The sequence below is a fragment of the Corvus kubaryi genome, unplaced genomic scaffold (genome assembly GCF_017639235.1).
Source record: "Corvus kubaryi isolate FWS band 111438036 unplaced genomic scaffold, C.kubaryi_AGA036_p1.0 72, whole genome shotgun sequence".
NCBI lineage: Eukaryota > Metazoa > Chordata > Aves > Passeriformes > Corvidae > Corvus > Corvus kubaryi.
In genome coordinates this window covers 4,206,841-4,233,305 of record NW_024582060.1, presented here as the reverse complement: position 1 = coordinate 4,233,305, position 26,465 = coordinate 4,206,841, and the positions used below count along the sequence as shown (strand labels likewise).

Genomic DNA, 26,465 nt, shown 5'->3' with positions numbered 1-26,465 from the left:
TGAGGTTTGTTTGCTTTGTTTTATTAGAAAAAATACTCAGGCAAGGTCTACAATCATCTGTCAATTATAAATGACTTACAAGAAACTCATGAAGCAATAAAATTAAAAAAATACAAATACAAACTATATCTGAAACACTTCTATTTGGCAATTTTATAACAAATTCAAAAAAAAGAAACAAAGATTACGGATTACTTTATAGGTACAGAAAAAGCAGTAGGTGAAGTGCTCAAGCAAAAAAATAAAAAACCAAAACACTACATTTTTTTCCAAAAATAAAGTCACGTCACTACAGATTTTATGAATAATACCCTTATTAAACAACCATTCCAGAACATCTTATATTAGTGGTGCTTTTAATCTGCACTTCATACGTTGATAAGATTATTTTTTTGTGTATATAAGTAACATTTATAACCCACTGGAGCTAAGTAAGACTCGTGTCAGTACCAATGCAGAATGCATTTGTGTTACATTAGGATATGCTCACTTCTGCAACCAAAGGGTTACTTTAAGTCTTAATCTATTTAATAAAAATTTAGTGTAAAAACTGCTGGTTATTAGTTTCACTGTAGTAAATTCCTCCCCAATAAGGAGGACTAACTCTGCAGTTTGACTGCATATATCCATACAAATTTTACATATTAGTTCCTTCCTACAGTAAGGAAAAAACTAATTCTGTGTTCACTATTAGAAAGGAGCGCCATGAATTAATTATGGGTACTATTCATCCCTCTAAGATTTCTGGGAAGGATGTTCAATGTATTTTTGTTCTTACAACAGATACTAACAGTAGTATATAGTCCCTTAGGTATGTAAAAGAAGGATTTTTACTGTTAAGGAAGGTGCTTTTTTTAAACAATTCTTCTGGCAGCACTAGTGAATTACAATATCCTTCAATATTATTTCTACCGTAATATATACATTTTAACTTTCATGCCCCTAGAAAAACATCTACAGTACATTTCATAATATAAAAATATATTACAAATCTGCTGAAATATTTACAAGCAATGTCCTATTATCTATATGCAACATTTTTGTCTCCATACAAAGACTAACAGGTTAGACGCATCTCTATTTGTCAGTTAAAAAAAATCCACGGCTTCTTGCTTATTAAGCAAGAAAATGATTTTACTTTCCTTTTCAAAGCCAACTTTGGTGCATAAAGGATTGAATTTCTAGATTATTTTTTTTTAAAAATACCATTTTCTTTACATCTAGAAAACATTAGGCCAAATAAAGTATACTTTACAAGTGAAGGGGGATCCTAGAGGGTCAAAAAAGCAAAATAAATCACCAGTAACACTGACTGCTTACATCGAGGTTTTTCCAAACCTGTCCATTGATACGGATCACATCAAAGCAGATCTGATTAACACACTATACTACTCCTGCAAAGGGGGTCAGACAGACTGCAACACTCTTAACATCTTGAGACCGTACTATATGTATTCAGAGTTGACTGGAAAAGACAAGCATTCCATCAACATTTGTTTCAACATCATAATCCAACATATTTTAGGGATCGGCAAAAGGACACAAGATTACAAATGACGAATGATTACTATCCACCATACTCAAAGGGCAACAGGATAATCCCTTGGTAGCTGTTCTATTGTCTGGCATGAGTTAGATTTAGTTAATATTGACAGGAAGCCAAATAGCTTGTTAACAGTTCTCCTGGGAATTGGGAGTAAATGGTGATGGTTACTTTTTCTTTTCATCAAATATAGACTACTGTATTCACTAAAGAAAAAAGCAGCTTAAAGAAGCAAGCATGCAAAGCCTTTTAGTTGTTCCACTAAGTTGCCAGAAGAGTGTTTCCTCAGTCTCCCACTGTACCATTCCATGAAAATGTGGATATACAGTAATATATTAATATATTCCACGGAAGCATCAACTTCATTCACAGAATGTTTACACTAAGCATAAATATTTCTCTAACACAAAAAAAAACAAAAACAAAAAAAGAAAAAAAAAAGAAAAAGAAAAAAAGATGGGATTTGACTAATGTGCAACTTTATTTCTAAATCCATTGTCAGTGACTAAGACTGCAGGTGTCCCCACTTGCTTGGTTTTTACCTCTTCAACCTCTTCTGGGGCATTGTTCTGTAAAAGAAGATGGTACAGCTTTACATTAAGGCCCAGTGATGTATACAGCAGTCAGCTGAATATACTATGAAATCATGACTATACAAAATCTACTTTCACTTGATTAAAATCAAGAGCCATTTCAGATGATCTCATAGAACTGTACATTTCAGGTAATTATTTCAAATTTTCTATTAAAGCATGACATTTTAGCATGACATTAATAGCTGCTACTGAATTTCTTTAACTACCTTTTCCTCTTGCAAAGTTTTGGATTTTAAATTTGTATCATTAAGCTCCCTCAGCTGGTCCCAAAAGCTCATTTCAATCACAGACTGATCCATACTGCTAAAAATAGAGTACAACATTACATGTAGGGACCTTAATTTTATTTGGGAGAGATAGAAAGGTTTGCTAATTTTTCTCCAAGGACTTAATCCCAGAGATCATTAAATTTTTATCTTAAAAGGGTTTTTTTTTTCCAAAGCAAACTAACCTACGAGGCTTGGCAAAGGTAATCAATATAAAATTATTAACACCTCAGTTATATAATAAAAATCACTGTGTTAAGCAGCTTTAAAACACAATCCAATTTTGCCATAAGATTTTTGTGATTTTACGATTAATATCAATGAATCATAGACTAAGGTAAGTATTGAAAACACATTTACAAAGATAGCAAATACAGTAGGATTTGTTTTCATATTGTAAAGCAAGTTTGCATTAATTTGATTAGTGAAATACACTGAATATTAAAGGTGAACTGAAAGGCTTATTGCATTGAAAGACCTCAGATTAGTGTTTTATTTACTCCTTGAGACTCTTGGTCACTGGATGTTAAGGAAGAAACATCGGAACACTGAACTTCTGTTATGATAAACTTTCTTTCCACAACCCATTTTCATGGATTTTTAATATAATCACATAAATATCTCTCTATGGATGTTCAAAATTTCAGAATGAATTAAGCATTTCAGATTACCTTTAAAAACTGTACACACAGAACTGTGGGTACTGACAATCATGGGAGAGCAGTAATAAAGGGGTGGGAGGAGAATCAGGAAATTATTAGAAACCAGATGGATTAGAAGCCAATCTGAGGGCCTAAAACCAGAAATGTGAAAGTAGCTTAAAGACAAGTAACATGGATTTTTCCCTTTTGTCCCCTATAAAGAATCTTGTAATAAAAAAATAACAGTACTTGAACACAAGTACAAATTTCAAGGTAATACTGCATGTATTACAGCTGAATATAATATGGAAAGATAAATTTGGACTTTAAAAAAATTGGTATACAAACCAGTATGTGATCTTAACAGAAGTGATCTTTCAGGATTCCACTGTATGTACCTCCTTTACTAGAATTTCTGTACACCAAGCACAAAAAAGTAAAATACACTTGGTAAATACACACATTCCCCGTTTCTCAGTAACTAGAGTTTAGTTCAAGAAGTAATTCTGAAATAACTTAAGACCTCAGAACTTAACTCCTGGACGTTTACAGTACCAAGGCTCCCTGATCCGGTGTATAATACATTAGCAATCCTGATTTTCCAACGTCAAAAAGTTAAGTGAGGCTTAAGATTACATTCAAGTAAAGAAAGTTTCAAAGTTAAGATGTTACCTGTATATGTTTGGGTCCAGAAGCAAGGCAGTATCTTTTGGTAGTTTTGATAAATGAACTACTTTAGTTTTTAACTGATGTCGCTCACTTTCATTTACCCACACATCAGGCAGACTATGAACAAATAAATAAAATAAAAATATTCAAAAAAGATCAACTGTTTTTCTTACCATAAAATTACATGGTAAACTAGTACATATGAAGCAAATTTCACATTTCCCTGGTTAAAAAGCATCTTCAATGGAGTGAGGAAAGGCAGCCAATCTTTACACATTATAGTTCAAAGCTTTTCAGGTTGTCAGTTTGAAAAAGATACTGAACAGAATTTAGCTTATTCCTGAAGTATATTCCAAGTGTACAATGAAAATGGCACTACATTCCCCACTGTAACAATTTAATGTGAAAATGGGTAACAGAAAAAACGACCAGACCTTTGAAAAAAATTTATTTTACCGGGTATAAAATTAGTTGATTCTCTTCAATTAAAGGACAGAATACACTGCAGGCACTGAGCTTTCAGTTACACTAATTTGCTTGCTCCAAGCTCAAAGGTTTCAACAGCAAAATGCTCCAACTTTGCTGAAGTTAATTGTTTGATTATCTTCTTCTGTGGGTTTTTGGTGGGGTTTTTAAAATTTTCTACATGTCCTAGAAGCCAAAGATTAACTTCAGTTTGGGAGAGGAGTTTACACTGTAATTAAGGTGTCTAACTTTTTCACACAGGTTTCAAATTGAGAAGCCCAACACTTAAAACTAAATGTAACAGCTCTTTCTCTGACCAAAGCCAAATGCACTTTCACAGACTTTTCCAAATTATTTCACTGAATCTGTATTTTGCAGATTTCACTTTGTATGAAAGTTAGCTGCAACTCAAATTTTGGTTAAGCTATTCAAAACATGAAATGAAATCAAGAACCTCTAACCCAGCAGAAGAAGGAGTTTCTCCAGTTAAACTTTTCAGATGAAGGTAGAAGAAAAAAAAGAAAAAACAACAGGGCAGGGGGGAGTGAGAACAACCCAGCAGGCAATCCATTTACTCACTAAGTCTTACGGATCATGAAAGGTGGAAAAACATCATACAAGTTTTTTAAATAAAGCCAAAAATCAGTTTTTGGACAACCACCATTGGGAAGACATTTTCAGTAGTAACTATATGCTCAAGAAGCAAACAGCAAATAAGAAAACTTTTCACATGCAGAGACTATTTGAAATACACAGAGAGACAACAACTCAGTAAGCTGATTTACTGGCACCAAAAATAAATTTCTGCTCTTAAATAAAACCAAAACCAACGAAACAACCCCCACTCTCCCAACCCACTAAAAGTTATCTCCCTCTTGTAGAAGAAACAATTTAAAGACTTGCATTTACTTTTCCTGAAAAATACCCTAAATGTATGGATAAACTGGAGAACTTCTAATAGTTTCTCAACAGGACTCAGAGTAAAAGTTAAATCATTACTCCCAGCTCCACCTGAAAGGCTGATAAACAGCTCAGTGGAGTGGAAAGGAATCACCATGAGTGCATTCCACTTTCTGAAGCGTGAGTATCCTGACAGTGTAAGACAGACTGACAGCAGGTGCCAGGATACCTTGGCATTTCCTCTGCTTAAATGCAATAATCAAGATGAACTGAATACTCAGTAATTCAAAACTACATCATTCAGTGCATGAAATACACTCTATCTAACCTATCTAACCCAACCAAGATGCAACAAACAGCAATATAAATCACATTATTCCTCTGATCTGACCAACTGAATCTAAATTCCATTGGGAATGCCTTAACATTACTGAATAACCTGTCTTCTCCAATGCAGGGATTCTAAAACTGAATTCATTTGCGTGAGCAAAAAACTCTTTGGACTCTGTATTTAAAAAAATTGCTCCTTTATTTATTTTTCATGTTCCCAGTGTTGCATACTTCTTAATGCTTATCTTAAAATAAAATTAACTGTCCTTATCTTTAAGTTTTAAAAAAGAGTAACTTCAGAATGCTGTTATAGATAGTACTACCATCTGTCCTAAAAGGAATCCAAAAACTGCCCATTTTATAAGAATATTTTAGCTTTTTTCTCTCAAGATGAATTGAAACTTGTGACAAAATGCATTAAAAATACAGATGCAAATTGAACTGAACTGGTATTAGAGCCCAAAGACTTAAAAGTGAAGGTAAAAATCAATAAACTCATTGTTTATTAATTTCTAAACTTCTAAATTACTTTTTGAAAAGCATTTTAAAAATATTAACTTTAACTCAAATATTCAAAGGCACAAACACTTCATTGATCCCACTGTAAATCCTTCCCCATTTAAAACATATCACTAGCAATATACTCACATGTCCTCTGGCGTCCAATGAAGCAAGAGTTTTATTTTGCCAGAATCTTCTTTTCTTTTAGCTATTACCTATAATGATTACAAAATCATAATTAAAATCAAATTCCAGATTTCCTGCTCAAAAGTTGCAGTTCTTCATGTCCAACTAGACAGTCAAAGAAAGCACACTGCTGTACTCATTGAAAGCTCTGTGTCTGCAATAAATGTGCTCTGAAGACTTGAAATTGTTTTGCAAAGAACTTAAGTCCATGTAAGTTTTTAAGTGAAAAACACAATTCAGCCAGAAGATGTATACCTAATACAGCTTTATTTGGAAATATTCTTACTATACTCTCTACATTTCATGCACTGTCCCAGAAACAAAATGGAAATTCAAAGGAAATGTGCATCAAAGTTGTCTCAAATCAGACGTGGAGTTCTGCTGACCTCTTCTGGAAAAAGAAAACAGTTTCTCACTGTAAATTGGTAGGCATCTCCCTGTATTCATTTACTGTCTTACAAAGTTCCAATATATCAAAACAATGTAAACTAGTTAAAATGCATGTGGCCACAGAACTGAAATACCTAAAAGAGCTAAAACCAAAAAACAGTTTAGTGTTCAAATATTCTAGAGAATTAATTCACGCCATTTCAAAGGTTGGGGGTGGCATGACAGGGTAACCTATAAGTTATATTTTTTTAATCAGTGTAATATCTGTTCCTTAGGTTAACCAGATGTGCTTGGCTTCTTCCATCTAACAATTCAGACAATTAAAATCAAAGAATTTGTCTCAATTTAAAAAAAGCAAGGAGAAAAAAACCCATAATCAAGTCAAAAGTGTATTCTGGATGGCAAACACATTTTTTTTGAAAAGGTCTTTTTAATGACTGCATTCTAAATCTCTCCACATCTACAAAGAAAAGGATGTGTTTAAAAAAGTATATATAAATGAAAGGATGTGCCTTTTCAGAGGCATGAAAGGTATCTACAGTGACTGCTTAGAAATTCTTTGTATTAGAATATCTGTCCTGAAAGATACTGCATTGTGCTGGCATTATTCTTACGCTGCTTAAAACAATAAAGCCACATCATTTATGTCTGTTTTCAGACAGCAAGGCAATTTCATCTTCGTATTTTCCTCCTTTCAAATGAGTATCTCTGATAATTGCACATTTTTTCTTCATCTGAAGGTGGACCACATGACCGTATTATACCATTTAGTCAGTCACCACTCAAATTCCGTGTCCTAATGCTTGTAGGTGACGCAAAATGAGTAAGTGCTTGCATCTGAAGTGTCATTAGCTCACTGTAACAGTACGCATCCACAAAAGTGCTCCTAGCCTACCTTTTCTTCTTAAAGCTGATTTTAGGCTGAGTCTCATCAACAAAGCTGATGTCCAGCACAAGCCAGCACACCAAAATACAGCAGCCAAGTGCAGCATGGGGCTGGAATCCTAGAGCAGTTCTCCCACTGGTACAACCTCTCCCACAATAGAGGTCTAAGCAATTTTAGATCTAATCAACCTCCTACCATCGAGTGACGCATGCACGGATGAGCTAAAAGGATTTTCACCACTTCCTTCAAGTTAATTTGAAGCAGTTTTAGAGTAGATTCCTCCCTCTAATTCCACCTCCTTACGAATTATTCCAATAGCCAGAGCTGTTCTTCCACAACTGAGTAGACTGACTGGATAACCTTTTGGATTAAAGCAAGCTGTGAATTGGAAGAGAATCTGCTTTTCTCACAGCATTGTAAAATCCATGTTGGCCAGGAAAACTAGAATGAGATTTGAATACAGTAACAGCTAAACCACCTGCAATCTCCACTTGCAGCTGGTGCTCAATGCACATAAAGTTCAGCAGAAATCATTTGGAAAAGATTTCCAATACAGGCCCACAGGTATTTAGAACATTCATCAGTCTCACAGAACAAAGTGAAATAAGTTTCATGCATAACAAATAATCTTTTATTGACGGAAAGAGACTGATGGTTCAAGAGTTTGAATCCCATACTAAGATTAAGCTGTAGCTGAAGACATGTCAGTCTGCAGTCCTTGTTTGGACTATTCTACCAATTAAAAACCATCCCTCCCCATTTTTTCCCATCTCCTACTTCTTTTCTTCAGCCAAGCCTCCGCTTTTTACATATCCTCATCTCCAAATATGCTTAAGAAAACCTGAGGTTATACAACTCTTTTAACTTCTGATCCTTCTACCCCAATTCAGTACTTTATCCCTGCTTTGAACGCTTCTAAATTAATACTGACGTCTTTCCTATGCCAACACAAGTTCCCCACTTGGTTCTTGCCTCCTTCTAGCACTGATATTTTGGTGGTAAGTTTTTAAAAATAAAAAAATAGGGACAGGAATACATTTATGCAGGATTATATCTTTTAAACTGGAGAAAAAAGGGAATAAAAACATATTTCAGATCAGCATCTTTAAATATTCAATTGTACACCCAAAATACTTCTTGCGATAAATTAGCATTGTCACACATGGAAATACCATCTAAACTGCATTCTTATTTAGAAGATAGAACCAATTTTTTTCCTGCCACACCAAGCTGCTGTTAGATATTCCCCAAGTGGATCAGACAGGAAATGTTTCAGTCCATTCAATTTGTGAGCTAGAACAACTACCACCAATACTTCTTAGAAGTTCATTTACTAATAGCAGTGGACAAGTCAACAATATAAAATAGCCACTATTGTTTAATTCTGATTAAATGTCTCCAGCAGTAAGAGGAAAACATAAATCTTTCTGAAGGATTACATTTTTCAGACACAAAGGTAAACAAACAGAATGCATCATATATATACTTACAGTACTGTGAAATACAACACTGTGGCCTTTTCCTAAACTTTCTATATGTGCTGAGAGATTAAAGCAGATGGCTCGATGTCTTATAGCATCCAGTGTTTGTGCATCAAAGAAGTCATGAGGTCTTGCTGGAAAAAAAGGAAAAGAGATCCTTAGTGTTCAACACATTCAAAGCATTCAAACACATTCAAGCATGTAAATAGGTCTGAAGTGTAATTAGTAAATAATTTATCATTATGTCAGTAGCACTACCTTGTCAGAGAGCTGCAAACATTAATTTTACTGAGCGGGAGAAATTACTCCAAGAGAAGCTCAATTCAAGTTTGGTCAAAACACACTCCCTGTGGATGAAACAGCTATTTCCAAAAATGTAACTACGTTCACCCGTTTAAGTTTCAATAATGCTGAATACTCAGGTGAAAAACTCCACACTATTGCACATTTCTTTCTGAGTACATGTCCTTTGACTATTAGTAACATTTTTTAGCCAAGAAACACCAACTGCATCACGTATTATCCTTTAATTTATAATGAGTAAAGCACAACTAACATCCATCTGAGATTTTACAGCCAGTCTAAAACCAGCAGGCATTATAAAGACCTTTTCCTTTCAGAAAAGGACTTTTACAGTTAATTATTTCTTGAACAGTAAAAAGATTATTGAATTTTGATTTAGGGTGTAAAAGAAGGTCCATCAATTCTACACTAAAAGTACTTAAAACTAAAAAAATAACATATTTACATATTAGAAATATTTCACACTAAGGTTTTAAAATATACCATATAAAACTGTAATACCATTACATTAGCAAAAAAGTCTGAATGAAAATACTCACATTTTTAAGCCTTACTTGAGAGTAGTAATTTATTAAATAACACAAAAATTAAAATTAGGAATTGGTATTACATTATCAACTATGTATTACCCTGAAATCTGCACGGTGATTCAAAGTTCTGCTGTCCTCATTTCAAACAGCTTCTATATTCCTGCATCCATTATTTCAAAATGAACTGCAAATTCCACTTAAAGCTAGCATTTGCTACACTCCTGGGGCCGATAGCTGGTAAGCATTCATCTGTACATTCTGTTCTGTCCCTGCTCCATCTCAGTTGGACACTGCCAATTAGGCAATCATCTCACTGCAGTGTTGTCTCGCTCTAAGTGGCAATGTAGGACCACAGCTCATGCTGCAGGTGGTCAGTGATGCAAGCATATAAATATTTGATAAATAAATATGAGCGACAAAAGGAGGGAGCATGGAAAGAAGGGGAAAAATAACAACCCCAAATTTTTGCTTTCTGTTTCATACAGCAAATTTCTCCAGGATTTAAAGTAGAAAACATTCAGCAAACTCAGAAGAAAGGGTGCAGTTTTTCCGAAGTGTGTGAATAATTTTATTTACTCTTTACTAGGTATTAGTGTTGTATTTTCTATGCATTTTTACTCTGAAAATTATTTTGAGGAATTGGATTTAAGTATCTTCCTTCCTACTTAATAATACAAGTTCCAAGTACACATCAATTCCTTAAGTCAAGCAGATTAACATCATCCTACCATAATCTACCAAATGAAAATCCAAGCCCTACAGAACTAGCAGAGTCTTACTGTAAATTTCATGAACAGTAAGCTTCCTTATCTCTCTTACGTTCCTCCTGTGAACTCGATTATCATGCTTGTTAATAACTACAGTGTCACCTTTGCAGTGGAAAAGCAAGTGACAATATTGTATTCAAGGTAGCTTCAGAATAGCAATACTGTGACCTATTTTAGAGGTACACACTTTCAATAAATTTGGCTCTAAATGCCACTCTACATAAAGGAGGGAACATGTAAAAGGCAATCCAGAAGAGAAAGCAAGCCATGGACTCTAATCCTGAATTATTCTACATCAAAATATCTAAGACAAATAAGATCTCTATTGCACCATGAATGTAACCAGTTAAAAGGGTGCCACCAGTGAAACAAGCCTTTATGATAAAAGGCTGATTTTCAAACTTACAAGAACATGCATTGTTTACAGACAGGACAAAAGAAAACACTTTAAAATGGCAAGATGTTAAAAAACCAATTAAGTAACAGTAAAAATTCTCTTTATAGTTGAAGTTAGAAGACTGTATTCTCTTCACATATAGCCACAGTGAAGTCTCCTTTTTCATTATACATTCTCTCACAGAAGGGCGTTAGCCTTCAGATATAAAACAGAGGAAGCAAGTGTATAAATTTGCTGTAATTAAACTATTAAGAATTTATACATGAGAGTGCTTCAGAGCACAGCATATACTGGCTATCAATTGTCAATAAATATTTAGTAATCCACTTACACCTCTAAAAAAAGCCAGGGTCTAACAAAACTACGAGGTAGAAAGAACATGCTGACAACATTTTTTTCCAAAGTGTTTTGTGGTGCAACACCGGCAGTTTTTGTCAAATTATTATCTGCAAGTGATTTAAACAGATTGTCCACTATCAAATGGCATTTTGTTTTACATGCACTTCATTAAGTCCTTGTAACCCTACTTGCAGAGAACCTGGTACGTGTGTTAAACACCTCTCCTTTTGGGCACTTAAAAATACCTAAATATAAATCCAGGTTCTCAGCTTTATATACTCTTGACTGAAAATACTTAATGATGTTAATTGTGTTATTTTGGCTTCTTAGATAAGGGTTTTGCCTTCTCCCATTCTTCTTGTAAAGACAAAACACACAAACTTGCACACTTCATTCTTTAACTAAAACCAAGCTAAGAAACAGAAAGACAAGCAAAACTGTATCAGCCCTTTGTCACGTTCACTTCACCAACAATAACCCACACAGAGTTTGAAAGGAAAGCTGCCCATACTTGGCATTTTCAGAAAATGCCATCAACTTTGGATACATTTCTGGGTCACATACCCTCTGGAGAAATACATTACAGTAGTCAGTTCCCAGCTCAGTTAGAGATGATTTCTGCCTTAAGGCAAAAGTCTACAGCCAGCATTGCATTTGTCTCAAGAGGAAAGAAGATAAGAAATTGCTCAAGCAGCTGTCATTTTTCTTCCTGTGCAACACTTGATCAAGACAGCAGACCATTCAAATACTACAGTCTGGTTTTTAACATCCCCACAATATTTATTATTTACATTTTTTGCCATAAATTCATTCATAAATTCTGCAGCAAATTCTTATTACAACTACAACATCTTAGCAGGTGATTTGAAGTGTTAATTATGAAGCTCTGAATTGAAATTTGTAAGTCAAATAATACAATGTTTATGAATTAATAATAAAATCCCAACCTGGAAAACTACTTCTGCATATAGTGGGGGGCGAAAATGAATTAAGATGCATTAAATCAGCCACCTAACAAAATCAGTATGGAGAAGCAAGCTAAGATGCAACTCAGGAACCTCTGAAAATGAAAATTTTGGAGTGACCAGTCTTAGACAACTGTATTTTGAGTAACACAAGTCAACAAATCACAACAATTCTTTAGGAACCTGCAATTATCTCAAGATGTCTCTCTCTCATTACATCTAAGATGAAAAAAGATACTGCAAAGTGAGCCCATAACCCTTCACTGACCAGTCTTCCCTTCTTGAACCTTCTCAACTACACAGATTTCCAGAGTGAAAGAGAAAGCTCTTTGAAAATCAAATTCTGAAAAAGACAGAAACAGTTTTCTAAATTCTTTAAATGCTGAATCAAAATTAGAGGAATTCTTGAAATCTCTGCTTTTAAGAAGTGTTTCACAACACAATTTGCTCATATATATTTTAAGAATACCCAGGCACACCCAGTGGCTCAGGAAACTTTTCAGAATTCCAGGGGACACTGTAACTTCCCAGGATATGCTTGTCTGCATTCAAGGCAGAAACATGACCACTGCTTCACAAATTTCCATAAAATTCCTTAAAACACAGGTGGGGTATTAAGAATAAATCACAATCATGTGATAAAGAGTAATCACCTAAGACCACTAGTATGTGAATCCATTGTTGCAGTACCATTTGAATAACTGGTAACTGTATTTCTTCACAGGAAGAGAAAGATGGATACAGTTACAAGTTCTGCCACAGAAAGGTTCTGGAGAAGACAGACTGTGGACAGTATGAGATTTAAAATGTTCAGTGGTTCATAAAAAAAGGTTATCTTGTGCTACTTTCCAATACTGTAAGGACTTGTGGTCCAATACTTGCACCACAAGTAAAAATTCATGTAGTTTTTTCTTCAGCCATTGACTTACCAGCAGAAAAAAATGCAAATGGGTTTTTTTTTCGTGTCTCTAAAATGCAGGTGTCACAGTAACACTTTACAACTAGCAAATGGTCAGTTTGGTAGTGGAGAGTTGCACCCAAAGCAATTATAAACCAAAGTGACATATTTTAACAATTGCCTAATCTTTCCTAACTATTCCTGTAGATTAGAATCTCTACAGAAATTTGACATTTTATTAGTCTAATGCTAGGACAACCCAGGAATCAAGCTACTAGATCCAAATGGACTAGAAGAGGTACTGGGTAAGTGATTATTTCTTGCTAGAGGAAACAGTTTTCACTTTAAATGACACATCACACCTCTCAGCACATTGGTTCATATAAAATTAATGAACACCAACTATGTGGAGACAGATTAAAAAAACATAGCAAGTCAATTCCGCCCAAAATTAGATCTTGGTTATGCTCATAAAACTGTCATTAACATAATGAAATGTTGTGCTCAAAAAAGAGCTTATATAACATGCATTTATCTCTAATTTATATGAAGCTGCAATCTCTGTCTGAACTTCAGATCTCATCAGCACTACGCAGAACACTTTCCAACAGTAATATAGTCAGTAAACAAAAAGCGACTCTGAAATGAAAACCTTCTTTCAACTGGCAACTCCAATTGTTGCTCACAGGAAGTGGATCTTTCTCCTTAACCCACAGAGATCTACCCTGAAACGGAACACAAACAGAATCTGGAGCTGTTTCCTTCCCATCACAAGGAATGCCACCGCTACCAGAATCAAATATGCAGAGAAACCACCAGAGTGAGGAGGAACTTTCAATCTAAGACAAACCTTCCAAGAACTTGTGCGAAACACTTACGTAGTGATCGCCGTCTCTTGTTCTTTAGTTTTCTTCTTTTATTCATTCCAGCTTTAGATGGAGATTCCTCTTTGGCCTTTGGCTGGCTGGCAACTTTTGAAGAGTTCTGCTGGCTGAAGTGTGTGGGCACATGACGGGCAAGTCCTCCCTGAGACGCAAAGCTGGCATTGCACCCACCAACTACACACTAGTGAAAAAAAACAGAACAACTGGATCAGTGGCTGTATGTCACAGGAGCTTCAGAGATCTTGCTTTGACTTTTCTGGCTCAGCTTCTGACACACTACAGCAAAACCAAATTCTTAATAACCATGCAATTCTTAAAAAGAAAAACAAAAACATATTTTGAAATAAATTTGTTTGAAGTTTTTAATTCTCAATAATTATTTCATGATATGATGCTTTTTATGCCATACTGTATTTTATATTGTATAGCATAAAATTAATCTCAAACAACACACTGGCAAACTTTCCACAGAAAACAGAGGCTTCTGAGGAAACTTTCCTCTTCATAGACCAATACTCCCTTGCCTTTCAAAATACTGCACTGTTACTGTTTCTCAACACCTCTCCAATGTTCTGTATTTGGTAACTTCTCTAACATCCTCCTTTCTTGTGACGAGGCAGAAGCAACAAATACATCCTTACCCACATTAAACTTGAAACAGCTGAATGCTCTTTGTAAATGCTGTAAGAAGTCAATGAACAGCTGCCTTACAGTTCTGTCTCAAACTAATTTCAGTAAAGTTGTAGTAACAATTATTTATGAATTCATTTTGGGATGCTACCATTACTTCAGGAGCATTTGAGGAAGTTCTCATTTAAAGGAAATGTCCTCTCTCAACAGAAAAATAAGATCCAACAATAATCAAGCAGAAACACACAAACTGAATGATAGCAGTAACTAAGCTTGTACTGGCTACAATTACTGTTATTTTTATAGGTATCTGGTTCATATTTACAATTATTTCATTTGCAAAATAACTATTTAAATTACACCATTGGAGAGGGAAGCACAACCCTTTTCTATTGTGCTCTGAACTTACAAGGGTAATAAAAAAGTGATTTTAGGATATGCATTCCATCACTGGCTGCAATTAGTTGTGTATTCATATGATTGATTTTACTTCTGATCCAGACAATAGCAGTAGGACAAATGAGTGGTTCAAAAAAAATAGGTAGCAAAACACCTATCACCTGTAAACCACTGGAAAGTTCTCCTCCTTCCACATCTGTTTGGCTCCTTCCTTTCCTTCCACTGATTCTCAGCTCTTTTACCTGCCTCTCTTCCTAACACCTCCTTCACAGCAAACTAAAGAGCAGCTCCAACAGGAGTTCGGGAATAAGTAATGCTGCTGCAACTATGGACATAGTGCTAAGTTTGAAGGCTAAGGATGAATTTCCAAGCTTAGAGTAACCTGCCCCAAGCCTGCACATTCAACTGGAAGACAAGAAAATAGCTTTAGAACGCCACATGTTCCACTTTTTGCCCCTAAACCCCATCTGTATTGTTTTCCAGTGGTGGTTGCAGAACTGAAAAATCTATTTCTGCCTCAGACTTAGCAAACGGTTTTCCATGCTCAATAGTAAAATATAATGTCCACGAATAGAAAAAACTGTGCTGTCCTCAATAGCCTAATACTTGCTATAGGACTAAAACTATGTACGTAGATTTCAAGACAGTAAAAGGCAAAAAATGAAAGGCTGTTTTTCACCTTTTTTTTGATGTGTTTGTTGTGTTTTTTTAAAGGGAAGAATTCTTAGAAGGAGTTAGGGAAAGTTTTCTAAGTATTGAGCTAAGTCAAACATAAAATTCCCTGACAAAAACCTTGGAAACCTTCACACTTTATTTGTTCCTCCCTGTCTCCACCACTAATAAGCATCTTAAGAATCGTGAAGATTTCTACCAAAATTCCCCCTATGCCTTTTTACCTTGCCCTATAATTTCCCATGTTCAAACAACAGCAATATTGTTTATTTATATTGTAGTGACTCACAATGGAAGAAATCCCAGCACACTGTGAATCCCAACACACTCTGGATGCAGATCTCATTTGCACTACGGTAACACTCCAACACAACTTTGGTTACTTTAAATTAATACTGAACATTAAAATTTACACTTACACAATCACAGGATGGCTTGGGTTCAAAAGGCCCTTTAAAAGTCATTCAGTTCCAAGCCTGCTATGGTTGGTAAGGCCAGCACCTACTAAATTAGATTGCTAAGCCCCATCAACCCGACCTTGAATCCAAACCACTTTTTAAAGACGATTTAACTCACAATCAACAGATATGTGTACAATGCATGTGTGAAGTAGTTTAATCATTTTTGCTCTCCCTTTTCTTTGTCCCTGAAATAGCTGTCTTGCCCATAACAGCAGCTTCACGTATCTAAGACTGAAAATCTAAATTTAGGATTAACTTTCACTAATGTGCTCCTGACTTCAGATTCCAGCTTTTTCTGATCATACAAACACTGACAGAAAAAAAAAAAAGCTCAAAAAAAGCCCATATCCTGAAATTCAGTCACACTGAGAAATCAAAATTTTGGTTCTACCAATGCCTGCTAGAGGTCAAAAATAACCTTAAGCCTTGGTACAGTGCACGCATTACCGTATTCCAAGTTAAATAGTTAAATAGTACCAAAAAGGCAATACCTTCTGGAAAAAAGCACAAACTTTGTATCAGGCACTTTTCTAAAACTTTTCAATACATAACTGTATTTCTTGTCAGATGGGACACGTCGTTTTATGACAAACTGCAGGTTGACTCATGATGTCATAACTTAATCTTTTTCTTGTCGTATAAAGAGCAAAGAATCACAGATATTCTATGTGGATTATCTACAATCTAGAGAAGATACCACTAACTTTTCTTGCTCCACCCAAAATTTACTTTTGAAGTCCCCAAACCAACATCCTTAGATCATCATTATCTGCAACTTGCAACTACAAATTGTCTTTTTCCAGGAAGTGCATTAGTAGACTACAGCCACAGTACAAAATATTTGCAGAAATTATTACATTCAGATTTTGTGTACTTTGAGACTACCTCATCATGTCTTCAAATCAACAGCTGATAGATCAAAGATGACAGAGAACACCTTTGTAGTAGACAGGAAATAGTAGAAGAGGAGAATGAAAAAATCTTACCTGTTTTTTCTTTTTTTCTCTAAAATAATATATCCAGCAATCCGTTACTAATGGGTAAAGTCTCTTCTCTCCAAAGATAAAGGAGCAGTTCAGGCTGTCACTTCAGGATCTCTGGACGGTAAGTCACACCAAATCAGCTTCCCACCAGATAATTATATAGCTCTAGAGGGCTTCTAATAAATCAAACTCAACTATTATGCACAACTTTAAACCAATCTTTTCATTTTTCCCCCAAAACCTAAATCTCAGAATTTTGCATTCAATTTGAAATACAACAGATTGGGTCCGGATTGGTGGATATGTTACTTCAAGAGAAAGTAAGTAAACATGTAAGAAGTTTAATTTCTCCAGTGTACCCATACCCACCATTATTAATGGGCAGTAATGACCAGTGACTTTAACAAACAGGATACAAAAGTATCTAGCAATACAGATTTTTGTTCTAAATTCAAAATAACCAAATCTCCTATTCAATATGTAATTTTTTTCTAGTAAATCTGACAGTAATAGTTTAGACATCTGGATAAACTTTCTTGCTGTCTCAACATCTGAGTGTTCAGGCAGAGTGCCTTTACATTTTACATCTGCAGTGCTCTGATGGATAGAAGATATTCCGCCAAGAGAGTAACAGACATGAATTCCCAATGAAGACCGAAGCTGCTTGCTTGTGCTTTCTGGATTTCACCAAGCATTACTCTACTGAGAGTTGTATCAAATGCAGTCACCCCTTCATGAATTCTGGAAGTTACGGTAGCACCAAACTTCATTTTTGTTACTACTTTCTTCCCCCATTTTAAGGAGAAGCCTGCAATGAACCTGAGCACTACCTTTCATTGTCATTGTAAGCATCTACCCCACAGGAACAAACCTTGCATGACTCCTCTTAAACATGAAGAGCATACCCACTGGAATGTATGTGAAAACGGCTGCTAGCATTCACACATGCAACTTTCATAGAGTCACTTAGGTTGGAAGAGACCTTTGAGATCATCAACCCCAATCTTAATGCTATATGCAATTATTTTGCATAAAATCTCCCACTATTTTGTGCTCATCACTCATTTGTCCTTTAATTGTGCTCAACATCTTAAGAGTTAATTTGATGTGTCTTCAAGTAGCTTTCAGTGCCAAGTAATACTTGATTAATTTATTTTTGTCCCTGCACACCAGAAACCATGCTGGAAAACGCAGGGTGTCACAGCTCCTGTAACTATTCCAATACTTGTTACTTGCAACAGCCAAGTTTAGGAGGAGAAAGATGGAATATCTTCATTCACTTCTTTTCAACTTGCCAAAGAGAGTCTGTTGAAACCAGGATGTTTTCTAACTCAGCAGATTATTCTTCTACATCCTGTCTATAAGGTCTGAAAGCCAAGTTGCTGAACTCTCAACAGGACCACCCCTGCATGCTGATGATACTCCACAATATTCCACCAGTTTCTAAAAAGCTGCAAAATTATGTAATAAGAGATCTAAAAAAGAATAATGTTGAGGGTTTTCTCTCTCAACTCTGTCTGTAAAATCATACACAAAGACAAACATACTAAATCTCTTTGGAGAGAATACCTGTATTCAATGAATGTCTCCAATGACAAAAAAGAATATTAAAAGTATTGGCTAAAACCAGACTGTAAAGCAGATGACTCAGAGATGAGCTGGATGTACGCTACCAAGAAATTGCCCCACAGAAAAAAGGAGCTAGCATAACAAAGGTCTCAAAAATAGGTATCCATAAGGAAATTTACCTTTTCTGTGACACAGGTACTGCAATATTCATGATGAGAGGGACACACTAAGCCACACAACCAGGGAAAAAGCAGGATAAACTTATGAAAGTATGAACCATTTTGCCTTTGCAATTTAGAAGTGGGTTCATTTCTGTGACAAATGAACTGAACAGTCACATGGCTGATAGGAATGAATGGAAAGGGCAGGTAAAACCCACAAAGACTTTTCAATAGGAAAGCACAACAACTCATTTAGAGCTGAATGGAGCTTTTAGTCAAACACAACTCCATGTGCATCACAAAAAGGGATACTTAAACCCAAAATGTACAACTACATAAAATGAGTCAATTTGCAAGCAAAAAGGGGGACTAGACAGGGATATATCCTCCAGTGCAAAAGAGAGTTCTGCTTGAGACAGTCCCCAATGCTTTTCAATTTAAGAAAATACATTTCTCTCTTATTTTCACTGGGAATGTACAAATATATTAATCTGTGACATACTTACTACTCTCTTCTGGTCACTACATGATTATAGTGTTCTTTTACCTTCACAAAAGTAAGATTTCCATGCTTTTAGTTGTCATTTTCCTAGCTAATATTCTTTGCTTTTCTTTAAAACATCCTAAATAGCAGTTCTTCAGACAACAGCATAAAGCTATACTACTTCCATTACCGCTTCTTACAGCTTTCCTCAAAAATCCCAACATTATTTTTTAACTAAAATACTGAATGCCTATTTTCTGCAAGTTTTCTAAAATGACGGATCCCTTCCTTTTATGCTAGGACTCAAGTATATTCTCACGAGGCAACTGAAGTTTCATTTACAATTTAGGTTTTGGGAGATATTTTGTCTGCAGTAATTATCAAGAACAAGAAGTCTTTAAACCAACTCTGACTTCAAAAAATCTGGCTTTCCCTGAAAGGTGAGCAATTAAGATTTATGAGACGCTAAATGCACATATTGGACATATGCACAAAAATGGACATATTGGCTCCATTTTTGACTGACTGCCACAAAACAATTAATAAAAGGCTGTTCTTGGACTGGTCAAGACTAATATTCAACACTTCAAGTGTTTTTTGTATCAGAGAGTAGATTTCTAAAGTTAGCATTAAAAAAAGAAGCAAATGAAGAAAAGGAGCCAGTTAATTAATAGATTGCCATTACAGACACTCACATACTTGGCTACCTCATGTGAGCCCTGAAGCCGATCTCAGCATAAATGACAGGGCAACAAAAGATGTTACGAAATTCTACTCAGACCACAATTATCCTCCATTCAAAGCTCCCAGGAACTGATTGAGAAATACAGGGGTAAAAAACAAACAGAGGGACTCAAGACAACAGCAGGAAAAAATGCTGCAGTGACACACATTGAGGCAGGATGATTAACTACTGCAACCCTCGAATGTTTTGTTCTCTCCCTCAATATAACCAGAAACTACACAAATCAGCTGGTGGAACAACAGATATTGAACACAAGATGATTATTATCATAAACAACTGATGATAATTTTAGGGCTCTAGCTGTAACCAGCCTAGCCAAAAAAACCTGGGATACCAACTGAAACTGCCTTTGCTAAGTAACCCTGACAGAGTCAAAAGTACTACTGGTGTTTCGGAGCTATGCCCACCTCTTCAACCCAATGTCTCTAAAATTGAGTTTCTTCGATTTAGACCAAATAAGAATACAGATTAAGCTATTAAAAGACTTTCATCCAAGAACAAAGCTTGTCATTATACTCTGAGGTAGACAAAATATTTAATTTCAAAATAGAGAAAACCTAAGGTACAAGCTTCCTCTGGTAACTGGTGGTTGCTTTCTTTACTGCTACTATTGCTACTACTACTACTGTTATTATTATTATTTTTATTATTAATCAGAGATTAGGATTTAAGATTAGATCAGTTCCTGGAACAACCATATCTGAAAACTTGCAGGGATCTACAATCCTTATAGTATCCTTCCAAGAGCATGCTAAACTCATTCCTTTCAGCACAGGGTATGATAACCTCAAACCCCATTTTCCTGTGGTTACTTATTCTGTGAGTCAGAAATTTTCAGTCTAAACTACACAGTTCAGTATGAAAAAAAAAAATCTGTTTATTAAAAAAAAATCTTCTTCACGTGCGATGAAATGCACTATTTTTACTTTCTCGGTTTTGAGTTTAATTTTGTTTTGTTTTCTGTCACATCTACTAATAAAACCTATATAGGAAATGTAACTACAGAAAGACACCACTGTAAAAGAAAAGTATTTTTAGTAATAAAGCTGCCTTAAATAGAATTTTTAGAAAGTGGAAGATATTACCTGAGGAGAAAGTGAAGGAAGACAGGGACTAAAACTTGGTGGGGTTGGGGAGTAGGGGAGAAGGAGGTATAGCATTCTACCTAAACTTCAAAAAAAACCCCAAACCCTATTTCATTTCCATATCCTACATGGAAGAACTTCAGTCTAAAGTAGTGTGGGTGGGACTTACCATCAAGTGATCCAGGACTGACAGCTATGAACTGCCCCAACTGTATCCATAAGAGGATGAAGCAACTCATTAATAACGGATTGGTGGATATGGGAATGATAAACACTACTATACCTAGAATTGCAGGTACAGATTAAGGGGAGAAAGAAAGAGAAAGTTAGAAAATACTGTGCAGGAAATACAGTCTGCTCAATGGTCCTGCATTCCTGACCTCCTTATTCTTTTCAGAGAAGTGAACCATAAATAGTCACTGACAGTGTTTCTACTGAATTTAACAAAAGCAGCTCTTACTCAAGCACAGAATGTGCACCATCAGACATGATCCAAAATTTAACGTGCAAGTGTGAAGTATGAGAGGAAATATCTCACTGTTACACTGTAAGCAGCTGAACTGGAAAATGCACAAACCCCCTGAACTTTAGCACTATCCAGTTTTACACTCCCTGCCATTTACAGATTAAAAGAAACAGGGATAGAGAAGCAACAACAGTTTCTTCACCTGCTTTCATAAAAGAACAGGACCTTTGGGCACTATGACTGCAAAGAAGAAAGCTCAGCTCACTTTTTCAGAAATCCTCCTGTGATGGTATTTTTCAACTGACATATTGTTTTAGGAAAAATAAAGAGAATTTTTCTAAAAATAAGAGATGATGTATGTTACAATGAACCTTACCTTGAAAGGTTTGTCCCCACTGTGTGTCAGCATATGCCTCTGCAACCAACTTTGACTTGTTGAAGGTGTGTTATATACTTTGCAACCTTTCCACAAGCAAACAAACACCTAATAGAGTAAAAATGTGGTAAGTTACACAAGTCAGAGAAAACAGTAAATAAAAAAATCACATTAGCAAATAAGACTTTTTTCACAACACTTCAAAGAATTCTGAATAATAACCATTTATTTTGAAACACACTTCTCATATCTCACCAAGGAAAAAATAATTGCAACCCCAAGTATTCAATAAAAACAGGTCACTGTAATAAAATACCAACAGACAGATGCTCCTGCAGATAAACACAGTCGAGAGCAACAGGATCTGCTGTATTTGGGTTTGCACTCAGTATCTGTATCCACCAGATATGGAGACAGATCATTTTTAAATTATAAATTTGCATTTTCTGGGCAGTAGTGATAGAAATAAAATAATTTACTCTCATAAGCAATTAATTTTATTCCTTGAGCAGGAAAAAGTAAAAACTGTTAATTGCAATGCAGTTGTTCATATACTGGAGTTTTGTACTCTGGAATACCAGATAACTCTAGTTAGGGCCTTATATTCAATTCCTGATGAAGGAAGCTACCATTTCTCATAGGATTCAAAATCTATGGGTGTTTTGTGATTCCAGTGTACAGAACAATCACACGCACAATAGTGCATTAAGGCGAGCAGAACTTACTCATGCTGCTTTTCTCTCTCCTCTCATTGTGTTTATCTGTAACTGAGGGAATAAAAAAGCTCAATGAACTTGCCTTTCATTAGAATTTCCTCAACAGGTCTGTGTGTGAAGGGAGGTAAAGCCCTAATTTGTCGCAGCAAAATAAAGTTCCCAGGAACAGCACTGTCCATAATACAGGTTCTCAGAAATGCAGGAAACTAATTGGATTTGAGTTTCTTGTTCTCTTTTGGAGAATAAAAACCCTCAGCCTTCAAAAGATTGTATTTTCAAAATGAAAAAGCAGCCACGGGAGTTCTATACTCTTGCTGTATAATAGATACATAACCCAGCCTTACTCAGACAAAGCTGGAAACCCCTCAGTGTCTGTGTGACTGATCCAGACCTACTGACACAAGGCCCAAGCCCCTAAACCTTTGGGGTCTGCCACTCCTCAGTTCTGAGATCCCTCAAAGCCACAGAACTGGAACTTCTGAGATTCCTGGCTCTGCAACAGCTCCGTAAGAGTCCCAGCATTTCCATCAGCAACTGCAGACTGCAGGGCATTTGGCAAAGGTGTGTTACTGTGAAGTTACAGACGGTGGAAATATAAGGGCTTGGGTTTGCAACCACCCACCAGAAGTCCAGGCAAGGCTTCTTGGGAATCCCTGTCAAAAAGCTGAACCCAAAATATTTCTGAAATAACATCTTTCAGAAGAAAAACTGTTTTGTCAAAAAGTTTCCCAGGCTCTTCATGGATGTATCTGGTTTGGACTGGAGCCATGACCTCGGTATTAGCTGGAAAAAATACATTTTACCATGCAAGGATGTTAATCCTACTCCCTTCCATTCTCAATAAGTAGCTACTAACCCCCACTTTTCTTCAAATTTAGAGTCATTGCAGTTAAGTAAGATTTGAAATCCCATCAAAATCCCAACACAATTTCCAACACACTTAAACACCTCACCGGCAGGTGGCAGACAAATCCCTGAAACAAACCCGCCAGGATCCATCCCCCTTCCACATCACCACGCTGGAAATTCTCAAAAAATAAACTGACTCCAGTAGAGGGATTCGAAAGTGTGAACTGAATGCAACAGTTATTAGACATTTCGTGCTTCCAACAATCTCCTCTTTCAATTATACAAATACAGACCAACATTTTCTAAATAAAAATAACCACAAATCATGTCACATGAAATGTAAGTGACAAGAAATAAATACAGAATAAAAGCCCCTTCCAGGCCCTTTTAAGAAATGTAAAGGAGTCATGGATGGGATAACAAAGATCCAAACACACCTTATTCATTTCATTGTTTCATCCAGGTTTCATGTAACACTTTTGTACACCTGTGCACAGAACTCAGAAATCATCTCATGGATGGCTAAAAAGCCACTACACTGGATGGATGATTCTGCTTAGATACTGGACTGAAAAAAGCCATCAAATATGAAGCTGAAAAGTTCAATCATGCCAAAAAATATTAGCTAAATACAGCCAGAGTCACAGCTGTCTCAGTGACACATTTACATAATAAATTATTTAAAGTAATGCAAATTAGCATTTTATTTAAGTTTCTTATTCATTGAAGATAAAGTGTAACAGTGTAACATTTTTCTTCTGAAGAAGTGACAGAACAAAAAGTCAAAAGATAACAACTATTCTACTTCAAGAACTGATATTATCTCTCCCAGAAATTGAAGAGCTGCAACATACAGTGCCTAAGGCAGGCAGATTGCTTGGGCTGGATGTAAAGGTAGTTTACATGATATATTCCAGGCATCAGAGGTAATCTGGGAGCTTGAAGATGGCAGGCAGTTAAGTACAGAATTGAAATTACTCTACTAGAAGGTGTTTTTAAACATTAAAATTGAGACCAATTATCATTTGACCAGGGATTAGACTGGAATTTACATGCTTATATATGCAACTCAATTTAAAAAAAAAAATTAGATGTAATTATACAGAAGGTAAGCTTGCCATCAGTATTACACAGAGAGCTGTTTTGTTAAGACTTTGTACTCTTGAGTCAGTCTTACATCTTCCCTGTTATACATTCTGGATATATTTTACCTGTAGTGAGACTCCACTGGTAACAGTAATTAAGATGTGACTTCACCTGCGTTCACATGCAGGAACACGTACACAAGAGTTTTAAGAAAATGAATTCCAAGTGTAAGCACTTAAAGATACACCAACAGCTTCAGGATGTTGAGGAGTCAAGACACTATCAAAACCCTGGTAGTCTCAACTAATTTACTGGAAAGAATTGACTACATTCTTAAAGTAAGGCCACTAAATCTGCTGCCACTAGTTACAAAGCTGGTATTTCGAAACAGAAAATTTGCTACTGTCATTCAAGAGCAAAATATTGGCAAATAAGAAAGAGGGAAAACCCAAAAGTAACACCAACCCCTCCTCGCTGACCATCCACATGTATGGAGCGAATGTGATCCGCCAAATCCGGGCTGGAGCTGAAGCAGGCGTGGCAGTGATCCCAACAACAGTTATAGGCAATGCTTTTGGCAGAGGAGGCAGGAACTCCCTGTCCATTCATCATGACTGGAGTGGAACGTCCACTGGAAATTGTGCTGTCTACATCCATGATAGTGCTGCTTATGCTGCAAGACAAAAAAACCCCAAAACTAAATCAAAGTTCGTATTTGTTGCATGTTAACAGATCAAATAAAAACCGTAGCTCTTTTGTTTCAGATGTATTTAGACAGGTTGAAAAGAAAATCTTACACAATTTTTTTGTTTATTGTGGTTCATCACTTTATTAATAAATGTACAGTTAGGAAACAGCTACTGTTACTCAACAGTGTAACTTCTGGACACTGGGAACAAAAGGGAAGAATGAAAAATCCTCAATATATTGAGCCCAGCATCCCCTGCCAACACTAGAGCCTTTAAAAGAATACAGCACTTCAATTCTACGTAAGGTTTAAGGTACTCCCACATGGCCCCAGCATAGTATCCATCATGTGCATGGTCTAAACTAATGCTTTTTGTTTTTGTTTTTCAAAACGTTTTCCAGAGAAGCCAGAATCAGCAGAGGAAATCTTTGGCCAGCAGGGGGTCACTTGCATCAGCCTTTCTGCTCTGTACCTTGGCAGATACAGAGACAAGCATCAAATGGATCAGAAAAAACTTGCAGAGAGTATGCTCTTTCCATATATAAGCAAAAAGTATGGAGATGGATGCTCTTCCTCATTAAATAGCTACTGATACACCCTTTTTAATCTTGTTAACCTGCTCAGTTGCCTTGAGGGCCTTTATGTTTTTCTCTTCCACAAAGCCACAGTATTATAGAACAGCTCATCTTCGACAGAACCTCAAAAGACCAGGTGGTCAAATCTGCTTAAACAGGCACGAGTGAGATCAGATTGCCTCTGGTCTTGTCCAGTGGAGTTGTTAATGGGTGTGTTCAAAGGCTGGGACTTCTGCTACCTTTCTGAACAATTTTCTCAATGGCTGACTAACCTTGTGGGGAAGGGGGGAAGTTTCCCAACATCTCATCAGAATTTCCAGTGTTGCAACTTCTGTCTCTTGTCTCTCATCCTTGGCAGCTGCAGGGTTGAGATGACTCTGCCTCCTCCATTGTTAAACCTCCCTATCAGATCACTGAACACAGAAAAACCCTGCCCTCCTCCTCCCAAAACTGAAGAAAACATGCACAGAGCTTCTCTGTGTACTGCATCTGCTTCAGCACCCTAACCACCTTGGAGAGCCTCCACCAGATCCTCTCCAGTATGTGTGCAACTGGGATATGCTAAACCATTCTGCCTTTAAGG

General features: G+C 36.1%; 1 protein-coding gene across 2 annotated transcripts; it reads right to left on the bottom strand.

Moving 5' to 3' along the window:
* Nucleotides 1-25,318, bottom strand: AEBP2 (AE binding protein 2). 2 transcript variants are annotated; one of them, XM_042050224.1, is made up of 8 exons: nt 25,085-25,318; nt 21,969-22,076; nt 13,932-14,118; nt 8,864-8,988; nt 6,059-6,126; nt 3,719-3,832; nt 3,395-3,461; nt 1-2,112 (listed from the first exon to the last, which is right to left on the bottom strand). In XM_042050224.1, exons 1-7 carry the CDS (start codon nt 25,274-25,276, stop codon nt 3,407-3,409), a joined length of 849 nt encoding a protein of 282 aa, XP_041906158.1. In that variant the 5' UTR covers nt 25,277-25,318; the 3' UTR covers nt 1-2,112; nt 3,395-3,406. The 2 variants fall into 2 exon arrangements, with proteins under 2 accessions (XP_041906158.1, XP_041906159.1); XM_042050225.1 differs by lacking the exon at nt 3,395-3,461.
* Between the last annotated feature and the right edge of the window lie 1,147 nt (nt 25,319-26,465).